At 33.7% G+C, this 14,772-nt stretch overlaps 1 protein-coding gene across 1 annotated transcript in view; it reads left to right on the top strand.

Moving 5' to 3' along the window:
• Positions 1 to 14,772, top strand: part of LOC117167957 (kinesin-like protein KIF13A) — a 576,826-nt gene that overhangs the window by 321,162 nt on the left and 240,892 nt on the right. Inside the window, exon 14 of the mRNA XM_033353225.1 lies at positions 12,000 to 12,224. Coding sequence (XP_033209116.1) covers positions 12,000 to 12,224 — 225 coding nt within the window. The remainder of the gene's footprint in view (positions 1 to 11,999; positions 12,225 to 14,772) is intronic.

The following is a 14,772-nucleotide window of genomic DNA, read 5'->3' as shown; positions in this document are numbered from 1 at the left end:
AATTTAATCGAAGTTTCTACAACCAACATTTTTTTGAAAAATTCGAAATGATTTTTTATCCTTAAAAATTAATTTTAGACAATATTTAAGAAGATGCAGAAAAATTGACAATATTATGAAAAATCAATTAGAAAGCTTTCAAGGAAATTTTTTTAATTTGGCAGGATTAAATTATTGAGCATTTGAATACAACATTTTCAAGTTAAAACACTTTTAAACTTAAATTTTAAAAGTTTAAGATTCAAGAGTGCACTTTGAGTGCTGGAAATTAGTGTTCCTATTTTGATAAAAAAAAATACATATATTCACTACAGGTCGAACTCTATCCCTAGGTTAAGCCACTAACCAAAAATGCAAAAGGCACATTATGTGTTTATTCTCTTTGATATTTTATGGAGCGGGACTGTTTGATTACAAATATTATTAAGAAAACTTACTTATGTATAAATATGAAAGATTATTTAGTTAAAGTGCCGAGTTCTTCATTTAAAAGTACTGCACAACATTATTGTCAAGAAATAATTGACAATATTAACAACATTTTATATTCAGCTTACGTTTTGAGTTTTTATTATTGACTTTCCTTTTTTTATTCGTCTTAAAATAAAATTTATAGAAGCGATTGAATTTCAGGGTTCAAATTTGATCGCTAAAAGCTTTAAAATAGTAGGATTTCTTGTTAACATGTGAATTGTCTTATAATATTTCGAAGTACGTGAAAGGATCCCCTTCAAATGACCACCGTGGGATTGTCATTTGTACTTTTGACAGTGGGTTCCGAAACGTCTGATATTTGACAGCAGCAAATGGGTAATACTGAAAGATTCGATACTCACATGTGTCGGATGTTTTAAAATGTTGAATTTCTGAAACTTGTGAACAACAGCGAGATTTAGAAAAATTAAGAATTATATTTAATATAATGAAAACATTTATTTTGTTAAATTTATTTTGTCAAATGTTTCGTAATCTATTAAAAAAATAGACCCACGGAAGTTTTGAAATTAGCGTGAGTTTCAAATGTTTCGGGCTGCTTTGGAATTTTCGGGACACTATTTAACGGAATTGCATGAGCGTTTTCAATGAGTGGGTCCACCCATCACTAGACGGCGCTCGCGATCACGAACCCCAGATTCGTCGCGACCCGGTAACCAATCATCTAGGTTGGTCGTCACGGAAACTAGCAGCTGAATGGCGTTAAAATTAAATATTTGGATCAGGATTCTGAGATTTAAAATTGTATGTTCAATCATAATTTATTTTTTGGTTTTATTACATAATGGTTATAATTTAAAAGTTAATAATTGTTCTGAATTACATAGAATTGTTATTTCTATACATTTTTTGTCAAAATTATGAATGATTTAAATATGTAAGTCAACCGTTATGAATATTTATTCAAATAAATCATTATAATTAAAATAAAATAATTAATAATATTTTTTTATTATTATTAATTCAGGGTGGCCGTTTCAATCAAAGAATAAATTCTCGCTTTTTTCCAGGTTTACAACGAAACTTTGAACTCTTGAAGCTAGAATTTTTTTCGTTTTAAATTATAAAACCTGAACTGCAGATTAAAACACTCAAAGTGGAATTCTTTTGAAGTTTAAACTTTTAAAATGAAAGCCAACAATTAATTTAAATGTAAACGCTCAATAAATAAATAATTGTAAAACTTTAAAAAATTGTACAATTGAAGGATTCAAAAACCTTAAACCACCCCAAACATTTATTTAACAATTTAAAAAAATCAATATTTAGTTTTAATTTTTTTGGGCATGTTATAAAATTTCAAATTATTTTTGAAATTCTTTTAGAGATTCGAAGCATTTTTTCAAATTATTCTAATTTTTTCTAACACTTTTATTAAATCCTGGAAAATTAAAAAAAATCACTTAACATGACATATATTATTTTTAGACAATTTTGAATATGTTTTGAAGTGTTTTTAATATTATGTTAAAATTAATTTTTCAAAATAAACAAATTTTCTGGCAAAAAAGTTAAATTTTCAACAAAATATATAAATCTTGAAACAAAAAGATTAATTTTCAACGGAAATTATTTATCTTTACCCTAAGGCTTCCGTTTCTGTTACCGAATGGTAAAGGATGCGTTTTTATTCTGTGCTATCTTTTATGGTTTTGACAACGGGCGTGGAAGTTTGATTGTGGTAAACGATGTTAAAAGGAGGTGAGTGAAGTGAAGGGGCTGTGTGGAAGTGCGGGAAGGCTGTTTTGTAAGGTTGAAAGTGGTAGGAAGATTGTTGAAAGTGCTAATCTGGAGGTTAGTCGACGAAGACCGGAAAAGTGAGAGGGAAGATAGGGATAGTTGAGAGGTAAGGTAGACCATCAAGACCATGAGGAGCCCAGTGGAGTCCGGCAGAGGGCAGCAGCCAGGTAGACATGAGCACCGGTGCTGAGGATCTCGTGGCATCTAGCGAAACAATGAGCGGCAAGGATGATGACGGTACTAGTACTGGCGATGGCAAAGTTCTGTTTTCTACGACCGGGATGTTTGTGGGGGGGGGGGGGGGGGGGGGGGGGGGGGGGGGGGGGGGGAAGGAAGGATCGGATGACAGGAGCACTCAAGACAGGCCCTCGAATCGAGAACTGCTCAATAGATCCAGGTCTACCGACTTAGGGCCGGGGCAACTTTTTGATAAATCCCGGTAGGGGAGAGGGTTTACGGATAAAAACAAAGAGGAGGATAAGACGGTAGACAATAAAAGATCAAGGGAAGAAGAAAGAAATGAGCAGGGAGATGCGAAGTTGCCGAAAAAGGTAATAAACATAAGTTTCCACCACAGAGAAATTAGGAAAAGGGGAAAGTTGATCTAGAGAGCCTGGAAAATCTCATTAAAGGGTTTAGAGAGGCAACGAACAGAAGTCTGAATGGCATGCAAAGGCGAGAGGATGGGGTATGGGAAGAGACGAAGAAAGTTAGAGAGAAGTGGGAAGAATAGGAGCTGGTGTGGCGACAAGAAAAAGATAAGGCTTTGAAGTAGTTGGAGAACATCGAGAAAAAGCAAAAGATAGGTGAAAAAGAGAGAAAAGTCAGAGGATATAGAGAAAGGGGGAGAAGGGATAAGAAAAGGAGAGAGAGAGAGAGTAAAAGAAGTAAATAAGAAAGTTATTCTACAAAATGTGACAATGAAATCAATATTGCGGCGAAATTGTACGTGGAAAATGTATATGGAGTGGGAAGAAACAATGAATGTTACTCGCGTATGTATATTGTTAAAGTGAGAAGTGAGGAAATAAAAGTTGACATCTGGAGAAAAAAGAAAGCTTTAAAGGGAAGGAAAAAAATTATACGAGGAGAATATGACGTGGAATGAAAGAAGAAGAAAGTGAATAATAAAGCAGAGTGCATGGAGTTAAAGGGAAACGGTATGGATAGGGAAAGACAGATTGTGAATAAATGGAAATGTTTGGATATCGGATCATGAGAGAAAAAAAAATGAGTGAAGTGATTAGGGAAGGTACATGGCGACGAGGGGAACGAGAAGTGTTTTGGAACGTATCTAGGCTAATGAATAAATATAAAGGAATCTTGCAGATGACTCGTGCAGATGCAAGAGGTTTAAAAAGAGAAGATAAAGGGAAGAAAGAAAGGAGGTATGGTGTCAGTAGTGAGAAATGAAGTAGTGGGAAAAAAGAGAGAACAGAAATGGGATTAGAGAAAGCGGAGGGAGTATTGACGAGAATGGTGAAGATTGGAAAAAGAAAGGTAAGGATAGTTTGCGTTTACAGGAGAAGGGAAGTAGAAGAAGGTGGTTCATTTGTAATGGGAACTCGAAAGGGGATGCAGAAGTGAAGATTCAGTTTGCTGGAAAAGGGGAAATAGTAATAGACTACATAGCCGAGGAAAGGATAAGGAGGTTGTTGGAAGGAATCGAAATAGGGAAAGAAATAGGATAAAACACTTCCCGGTGATTGCAACGCTAAAGTGCGGACATTTGAGAAGGGATGGAAGGAAGAATGAGGGAGAAACGGGGAAAAAGGCAAAGATGGGTAAATGGGAAGTGGGTAAACCTAGAGAATATACGGAAAAAATGAAAGAAGAGAATTAGGTGATTGAAGATGGGGGAAGCATGGATTAGATGTTATGTAAGATGAGGGTACGGGTAGAGAAGGTATATGAAGAAAAAAGGTCAAGTGAAGAAGAAAGATGGTAAGGGGGGAAGGTGGAAAGGTCGAAGAGAGGGACATGGAAGGTGGAAATAAAGTGACTAGAGGGAAGGTTAATCAAGCAATTGAGAGGTTAAAAAGGGATAAGGCGACAGGAGAAAATGCAATGGAAAATGATTCGTTGAAATTTGACGGAAGAAGGGTTAGAGAAGAGATTTGGGAAGTATGTAATAGTGTATGCAGAGGAGAAGGATGGCCGATGAAGTTTAGAACAGGTTTGTTAGTTTTTTTTATCAAAGAAAAGGCGGAAGTAGAAAAGTGGAAGATTATAGGGGAATCACTGTCATGCCAATAACATATAAAATATACGCGAAGGTGCTCAGGAAGAGATTAGAAGAACAGGTAGCAGAGAAAAAAATTATTTCACACAATCAAACAGGATTTAGGAAAGGGATGGGAACAGTGGATATCTTTGTTTTGAATTTTCTGGTCAACAGGAACCTTGTATAGAAAAAAGGAAAACTGTTCGATCTTTTCGTGAACTTCAAGGCCGCTTTCGACTCTATTAAAAAAAAAGTTTTGTGAAAGGCAATGAAAGACAGGAAGGTAGATGAAGAGCTGATCGAAAGTGAAGTAAAGTACAGATGGAAGATAAATGGGGAAATTGTAGAGGAATTTTGATACTTATGAAATGAAGTAAAGTACAGATGGAAGATAAATGGGGAAATTGTAGAGGAATTTTGATACTTAGGTCAAGTGTGGGGGATTGTAAGAAGATGTAAAGAAGACTGGAATATGAGAGTATAGCTGTTTGATTCACTGATATGGTCAGTGATGTACTATGGAGTGGAGATTTGGGGGTGCAAGGAGTACAAGAAGGGAGAGAACATGCAAGAGAGATTTCCGAGATGGGTTATGGGAGTGAGTTTGAACTGACCAGGTTACATGCTGAGAGAAGAAACACAGAGAGAGAAATTAATTATAAGGCAGATGAACAGGGCTTAAAATTTTGAAGAGAAACTTAAGAGTGGTAGTGGTAGCAAAGTTGCACAAGTATGCCTGCAGGAAATATTAAATAGAGAGAGGAGAGGGAAGACGGGACATTCAAGATGGGAGGAGGAGAGATAGCAGTTTAGAAGGGAATGGAGAATGGGTGACGAGGGGATGAAATGTCAGAAAGTAGAGGGAGAAATAAACAAGGATCAGGAAGAGATAATATGGAAAAAGATTATGGAGTCAAAATACAACAAATGGTATAGAATGGTTAAGATGGAAGGGGTCCCAGAATATTTAGAAAAGTTGAAAAAGGAGTGTAGGTGGTTAAGGATGGTATGTTTCAAAATGGGAGAAGGCATGCATCAGTGTAAATATTGGTTGAGTGAAGAAATGAAAATGTGTAGGGTATGTGCTTATGAAAGTGAATCGTGGGAGCACGTGTAGGAGAGATGTAAAGAAGAAGAGGTAGGAGAAAGGAGTGTTGTAGATAGAGTTAGGTGAATACTGAGCGGTTGTGAACAGGGGGAAAGATGGATTAACAGTTTAGAAGAGAAAAGGGAAGAGAGAATGCATGGGGGAGGGAGAACCCACAATCGAGGCCAAAATTGACTGAGGAGAAATATGTGTAAGAAAGTGAGTGTTTCGTGACTTGGAAAAGCACGAAGAGAAATGGTAAAACCCGTAAAATGGAGAGTAATAAAACACAATAATCTTTCTCTCCAAAAAATGAATTTTTAACCATATAGTTGAATTTCTAACCATAAAGATGAACTTCCAACCTACAAGATTATTTTTCTATCTAAAAGACGAATTTTCAACAAAATAAAGAAGTTTTCAGTCACAGAAATAAATTTTTAACGAAAATGATGAATCATTCACCGACATTAATGAATTTTTAATCAAAAGTTTGAATTTTTAACTAAAAAGTTAAGATGAATTTTCAACCGAAAAGATGAATTTTCTACCACGAAGAATAATTTGATTCAAAAAAATTAACTTTTGTCAAAATACATTAATTTTTAGTCAAATTATTAAATTTGCAATTAAAATAGAAAAATTGTAAACAAAATATCGAATAGATTAAGAAGATTGATTTTCTACCAAAAAAAAGATGAATTTTCAACCACAAACATTAATTTTCTAGAAAATACATGAATTTTTAACCAAATAGTTGAATTTTCAACAACAACAAAATAATATTTCAACCAAAAATAGAATATGTTAATTTCTAGTTATGGAAATTATATTCAATCAACAATAGAAGAATTTTCAATAAAATAGTTCAGTTTTTAAAGACAGCAAAAAATGTATCCAAATATGAATTTTCCACGAATTAGTTGAATTTCAAATGAAAAAATACATTTTTAGTCAAGAATATTAATGTTTCACCAAAAGAAGACGCGTTTTCAACTAAATATGTATATAAATTTTCAAACAAATAGTTGAATTTTCAAAATGTAAATTTTAAATCCAACATGAAATAGTTCGACATTCTGTTAAACAATCTTTTGAAACAAACAAGATGAACATTAATTGTCTACCAAAAAATTAACCTTGGGCAAAATACATACATTTTTAACCAAACAGTTGAATTTTTCACTATAAATGATCACTTTTCAAATATATATTAAATATACATTTAAAACAAATTAATTTTCAATCAAACAATATATATTTACCCCTTTAATATTAATTCGAAATAAAGTTTAAGAAATTATTTAGTATTTAATACATATTTAGAAGTTTTGTTCACAAAGTGAAATAAATGTTAAGTCAAGAAAATTTCTATGCGAGTTTATGGATGATAAAATGTTTTAATGATCTATAAAAATTCGTATTATCTAAGGAAAATCTACTTCGATGAAGAAAATCATGTTTCTTCAATGTAGTACATTTTTTGACATTCTTCGCAGAACACATTGAAATATCTATGTTTTCTCTCTTTTAGAAGAAAAATTGATTTTATTTCGACGTCGGTCGTTGTTTTATTTCAGCACAATCATATCGAAGGAATTATCGGTCTTGATTACGCATTAGTACACTTTTTTCTGGTTTGAACAGAAAGAACGAATTTCGTAACCAGCCATTTGTTACCAATGGTTCTGGTTTGATTCATCTAAAATATTATTTAAAAAATTAAAAATGCCATTTTTCAACAAAACTATACGAGATAAAAAACTTTTCAGAAGGAAAATTTTTTATCTTCAAAATATCTATTAATTTCCTTGAAAATGTTTCCTTATTAGACGCCTAGTATTTGTTTCATGTGTGAGAAATGTAATTAAACGTAGATAATTCTATATAAGACACAAGAAAATGTTGATATAAGAAATTTTGTATTTTAAAACATCTATAAATTTGGTGACATTATTGTTTGATAAAATGTTTTTGCTTCATTTCTGAAAAATGACATTAAAAAAAAGAAAATTAAATACTTGGGAAAACAATACACGATATAAAAAATATTTAAAAACAAAATTGATCTCCTTGAATAGTTCTTAAAATTAGCATTTGAACATTATTTGAGCAGACACGTAGTTTTAATTTTAATCGTGAATAATCACATCAAAATTAACAAGTGAAAAATTTTAATTTATGGAAAAACAGCGCAATATACAATAAAATAATTAACGGCCAAATTTTGCACATCAATCTGATATCCTAGGCCGAGGTACAGGAAATATTTAAACCTACTTTTATCATTACAGAGTTGAACATATCATCTATACAATTTTACGTTTGAGACATACTGTAATCGAGCACTTTAAAGTGTATGAATTATCCTGAAGTACGTTGAAATATTATGAACAACGAGATCGAACGCGCGCGCATTTACTATTCTCTTTTAAATATTATATTTTATCATATTTTATGTATTTCTTTCCTATCAGATGTACTTAGTGTAAGTTTAGCCTATATTTTTGTCCAAGAATATACGAATTTGTTCTTGTTGATTTTGCAATATCAAATTTATGCTGGAACTTAATTTGTTTTAAATATTATTTTTAATTATTTAAAAATACAGAATTATTTGAATATTTCTGTATACTTATAATTCTTTATAATATTATTTTGCCGCTGCTCTCCCAGGAAAATTTTTACTGAATGCCAAGATCGAACTCGGGAAAATGCTACATACAATTGTCCATGATTAAATATATCTTTACGAAGATCTAACCCGATAGTATCGAAAGTTTGCCCTTCACCATACAGTGTAATACGATGTATAAAGACAATGTCCTCTGCCTTATCACCTGTTAAAATGCTGCATCTTAGAAGATTATTTGCAAGTTCGATTATTTTCAAACGTGTACCATTACATAGACCTTCGTTAATAGAAATATTACGAATTAGCATAACAATACAATTGTTTCTTAATCGTAATTCATAAGGAGAAAGGGTCGGTGGATTAAATCCGAAAATTGTCGGAAATATTCTACAATTTATATTAATTTATCGGTAATTTATGGTAGGTTATAATTTAGATCACGTACGTTGCTTAACGTTGGTAGTACTTCTTCGCAGGTACCTAGATACTTCGACAAAAAATTCCCTCCATGTGTTACGAAAAATTATTTAATTTCAAATGTAATGCAATTATAATGTAATTGAATGTAATCATATCATAATAATATAACAAGGATATCCGTGGATGTCACACTCATTTGCTATATTCATAAAGTGTTAAGAGAGGGGATGGCCCAAGGACAAATTTTCGCTCTTTGCTCTTTCCGTAAACGGTACAGTATACGACAAAATCTTGCTTTTCTTCTCGAGAAAATAATCTCTTCGTTACATCGAAATTTGTTTACAAATCATCATAAAATCATAATTATATAATATTTACGAATATCTAATAATGATACATTATAATCATATTATAATTATAAAAACATCAAGGAATATCATATTTCAATATCCAACTTCTTCGAAATTACTTCGCAACGACATGCAGTAGGAAAAAAACCACCTTTTTGGACAAGAATCGACCGACAGTACAATTGTTAACTCTTTTTGATCTTTTCTTTAAAGATGACTGTAAGTCTTCCAGGTGTAACCAGTGACTAAATATTCCACTCTGTATAAACAAAAATTTGTTATTTAACAACAAAGTTTAATCTTTTTTCTTTGTTAAGTCTTCAGTTATATTATTGCTTTTAAGATTTCAACAATTATTAAGGCATATCTTAAATCAAAGTAATGACTATTTTAAAATACAAATGCGCAATTTAAACATTTTTAATGAATAGGCTTGATTTTTTTACCGAGTCACCTTGAAATGTTTTTCCGATAAATCCTTGATATCATATTTTTCGTAATTACAAAAGCTGTTCATTATATAAACAGCTTTTTTGAAAGAATTCTTGTTTGACGGAAGTACGTAGAAATGTATTTCCAAGAATCCCTTTTTATCATATTATTTAGTGACCATAACTGTTAATTATTTCAACCATTTATATAAACAAATTAACAGGTTCACCATTTTTTCATGAATAGGATTTATTTTTTTCGGGAATAAAGCCTAAATGAGAGATCTCGAGTTATTCTGCTTTGCTTTCCTCGACATCCGCCTTGCCATTCCTCGCCTTGAACGGCATCACTATACCACACAGTATAGAAGCGACGCAGCACTAGCAAAGTAATGTTGATGTACGAGTTGCATAAGAGAATCTATGTTATCTGTGTTATTTAGAACTGAGCTGGTTGTAGCCAGAACCATTCTTCTATTAAGAGACTACAAGCTGAGCAAAAATTTACTTTCTATTTCTCGAGGGATGCATATTCGCGGTACGGAAGATCTAGGATGATTTCTTCGATGGATTATCATCAGCTTTCCCTTGCTTCGGCCAAGTTGCTTCAACTCTTCGACGTCTTTATATAACTTGCATAACATATAAGTATGGGTAAACCATTAACTGCCCATATCACTACGTTGAATCCTATTGTACTATATCTATATTGTACTATATACTCGATGCACGCCAGTGCGTCACATTCACAAAGTATGTGATGAGCTGTCCCCTCTTGAAAATCACACAATTGACAACGTGCGCTATCTCCAATCCTCATGTTCTTTAAGTGTTTTCTCGATCTGGATTGTCGAGTAAACATCCCTATTACTCAATTTTTATCGGAAACCTAAGATCTTCAAGGCAACTTTAGACTTGTGTGGAAGTAAACTCTTTAAATATATGAGCCTTAAGTTTAGCATGAGTGTCAGAACAAAGGTTAATGTGCTGGACTTCATATACCCGCTTACAAATTTCCTTTGGACAAGCTTATATACTACAATCCCTATCCCCAACGAGTCATTAGATTCGTTCGTGTACCAAGCGAGACCTCCTGGTGTAACTAACTTTTTTTTCTGTATCATGCCTTTCTTTTCTTTTAGGGAAAGTGACCGTGAAGGGTTTCCTCAGTATCAATAAGGTGACCACTAGGAGTTTGGACTTCATTTCCGGAATCTTACGAAAACGTTCAGCTTCGGGATGTCCAGAATGACCTCAAGAGCTGCTGTTGACGTTGTTTTCATAGCACTAGCTATGGCCAAAATGAACAGCCACTGGATATTTACCAGTTGATTTATGGTACTGATGAGTTCAGCTCCTGTCAACCAGATCGTTCATGCATATGATACGATCGATTTTATTATCATTTTATACAACCAGTAAATGTCATGGGTTTTGAGCCCCAGGTTTTCCCTATGGCGCATCTACAGGTCCAGAAAGCCATCTTAGGTTTATTTTGCATTGCGTCAACGTGGAGAAACAACAGTATATCCACCATTGCTCTATTATGCTTACTACTGATTGCATGGGATCTGTTAAGGTGCCCTGATGTTTGACTGTAACCATGCTCGCAAGTTCACCTACACAACCATGAATTTAATAACTGGATTCGTTTAAAACACGAATCAGATCATCGATAAAAAGCACCTGATATTTGAGTGCACCGTATGTAGATTCAATTAGGGTGTTAGGAAATGCTCTATCTATGTCTGGAAACCTTGAAGTTGCTACTTAACCTGTCCGCATTGTGTTGTTAATGCGAAAGATAAACACATAGATAGCGTCTACAGTCAATCTGCCGTTTCGGAGGGCAAATTAATTCCTGTGGAGAGGTTTTACCGTTAGGATTTACTGTTTTACGTAAAGGTCCACTAATTTTTTTAGAACTAATTTTTATAGACCCTGTCAGACTTTCTGTTATTAGCTCTTTTTCAACAAATTTATTGTTTTTCTCTTGCAACTCTTATGTATATCAATCATTTTGTATTTTAAAAAGTTTAACTATCACTTCCGTCAATAAATAAAAATTGTTGATATAATTAACAGTTTTTGTCCCAATGAAAAATATTACAGCAAAGCATCTTTGACAAGATATTTCAAGTTGATTCCGCAAAAAATGAAACCTCCTCCTGAAAAATGGTTAAAGTTTATATTTTTTAATCAAAATTGTTTAAATTATTGGTAAACAGCAGCTATTCTTACCTAATTGTTAGCGTAAATTATTCTGTCATATTACAATTTATTAAAAAAGTTTAATCTTTGTTGTTAAATAAAAAAAAATGTTATTTAGTGTGGGTGAAATATTCGCATTTACTCATTATATCTGAAAAACTTGCTGTAATTTCTAAAAAAAAAAGAATCAAAATCCGTGATCATTGTACTATCAGTCAATTTTTGTTCCAAAAAGGTTTTTTTCCCTACTGTGCGGCGTCTAGATAATATATTTTGATATGATCCCTGTACCCTATCAATTTCTTCCATTTATGCTTAGGCAGAATCTATCAATTAAAAAATATGTAATGAAAAGAAAAGAATTTTTTTCCACTGCTTTATACAAAAATATTGTTTTTGTTTATAGAAGGTGCATTAAGCATTGAAGTTTGGGGACACAGAAGTGCTGGTTTTTCACGCAGCAAATCTGGCTGGGAAATAGAGCAAAAACAGTTGGCAAAAGCCAGATCTCTAGCAGACAGGTGGTCCGAATTGACCAGAAAAATTGAACTTTGGGTCGAGATTCAAGAATTAAACGAGCAGGGAGAATATTCTTCGGTAGAGGTCGTCGTTAAACCAGACACGTTGACAGGTTAGGAGAACTTTCCTCTTGAAATGTAGTAAGTCTGTTTCCGTACCAGTCAGTACTAGGCCAGTCAACGAAGGACTCCCGCTTCGAAATAATTTTAAATTACCTGAATTGTTGTCGATAATTTCTAGATTATATGCTGAACCACAAAATAAAATTTTGGTAATTTTCAGCTTTGTGGATTATTTATAATAATGCAAAATAGCGAAAAAATCATATTTTTGAAGTTTTTCATGATTTTAGTGAAAACGCTAAGTTTTAGAAAAAAAAGTTTTAGAAAAAAGAAATTTTCGATAAATTAATTATCACCTTAATTAGAATATTTTTGTATCCATCTACAGACTCCAAGTAAGTGCAAAGTTTCAATAATTTTCCACAAATTTTTATCTTCAAAAAGTAGGCTTTAATGAACCTATGTCAGATTTCTTTGAAAACTCCGAACTCGTACAATTGCTCGTGGATAATAATGACGGACCGACACTGCCTGTGCCCCCATCAGTGCGTGGCAAAAGGAATATCACCAAGTCCTAAATCTCGTTCTTTCCCACAATGCCTTACAAAGGACCAGGTGTACAAGATTTTTACGGCTGAAGCCAAAACATTCATATTGACCTTTTCTCAGTTTATTCAAGTTCAGTCCAGCTCTTAAGTAGTTTATCTCACATATTCTGTACTTCTAGAGTATATGAAAATAAAAGATTTGTAAAGATTTTTCTATAAGAATTTCATTTTCAACATACAATGTGTGTGCGTGTATAAAAGATGCAAACATTTATAAGTTTCAAGAGCAACTATGACGAGTTTTGAACAATATTTATTCCTAGAAGACATTCTAATATACAGATTTTTTTCCAAAGCATCGGGAAAGAATTTTCCTGACTGATAATTTTATTCGTTTAACATTAAATCTATTGAGAGTGGGACGATGGTCGTGGGGGCGTAGGCTTTGGACACACTCCGTCGGCTTGCGGGTTCGATTCCCGCCTCGTACTCTGGAAGAGCCTCGGCGACCCATGCGGTGAACACTAGCCTAGCAAGGGAGTTATTCATCTCCGGAGAGTCGTAGGAGTGGTACTTCTAGAGAAAAGGGTTTTCTCTAAGTACTTAAAGCTGTTGCTCTTGGTGGTTCGGAACCCACCTTAAACTGTAGGTTCCCCTTCCACCACCAAGTAAGTGTGTGGGGGGTGTGTAAGGGAATAAAGAAGAAGGTGCAAGAAAAATGTAAACCCTTAGAGGACAAATTAGAAGCTTCCATTCCATTAAATCTATTGAAAAATCAGAACTTTACAAAAATAAATACACTTTACCTACTTCTTTGCTCCAATATCGATTATCAGCATTACAATTTTTTTTAAATTTATTGAAGGTGTTAGGTATTGGCAATTAAGTGGTGCTAATTATAGTGGGAGTGCAGTGGAATTTGTGGCGAATTGATAGGATAAGGCCGCTACAGGGTTTTCTGAATGAGGGTTTATGTATTGGAAATAAATAAAGTGGAAAGTTGTGTGTATTTTGGAAGTTTCAGACTTTTTTGTCAAGGCTGACAGATTTGTTTGTTTAGCTTGAGAAGCGGAGTGGAGAGACAGGTGCAGCCTAGGTGAGGCGACAGGTACGCAGATTGCGTTTTGATGGAGTCAGACGAGGAAGTTTCCTGCACGCTAAAAACTGAGTAAAAAGGAAGGGATCAATATAGGAAATAGGGTAAAGTGTGCGACATTGAGGGCGGATAGTTTTTGCTCAATCGAACCATTTATAAATAGGAAGAGAGATAGAGCAAAACGATGGAGTAACGAAGGCAAGAGAGAATTATGATCCACCCTGAAAAACCCGAAAATAATTAGAACACCACCAGGAAAATATAAAAATAGAGAGAGGGAGAAGGACAGGAGGACACGCGAGGACAAAGTCGAACATAGAGGAACAGTAGAAGTTAAAAAGTTAAATTTAAAAGAATTGTATCAAATGATGATACAGGTAATACAGATAAACGAAAAAAAAAACGCAGAAAGAAAGAGGAAAGGAAAAAAACCAAAAATTAGGAAATGAATGGCAGAACTTAGAAAAGAGATCCTAAAATGGGACGAAGTTAGGGAAAATTTGGAAAAAAGGATGTAGCCTTCAGAACAAAGATTGTAAAAACAGGATGACCATAATAAAAAGGTAGTACAGTTGGAATGTAGGATATTGAGGGAAGGTGAAATAGGAGGGAGATAGGAGGGAAGGTGAGAGAGGAGGAAAATCCAAAAACAAGGTGCTGCATGGGGAGAGAAAGAAATGATTGAAGAGCTTGGAGAAATGGGGATGGTTTATCTTAACTGGAAATATAGAGGTAGATAGAGAAGGGGAATATGCAAGCTCAGGAGGAGAGAAGGGAATGGTAATTGATTATGTGATAGTGGATGATAAAGTAAGAGAGAAGGTTAACAAACAAGAGGTAGGATATTACATAGATTCGGATCACTTCATCTTAATTGTCAAATTAGAAGGAGAAAAGGAGTAATAGCAAAATGGATAAAAAGGAATCAAAGTTTAGAAGAGCAGGTAAATGGGA

This window comes from Belonocnema kinseyi, chromosome 2 (genome assembly GCF_010883055.1).
Source record: "Belonocnema kinseyi isolate 2016_QV_RU_SX_M_011 chromosome 2, B_treatae_v1, whole genome shotgun sequence".
Classification (NCBI taxonomy): Eukaryota; Metazoa; Arthropoda; class Insecta; order Hymenoptera; family Cynipidae; genus Belonocnema; species Belonocnema kinseyi.
The sequence above is the reverse complement of the archived record's forward strand: the minus strand, read 5'-3'. Positions and strand labels throughout refer to the sequence as shown.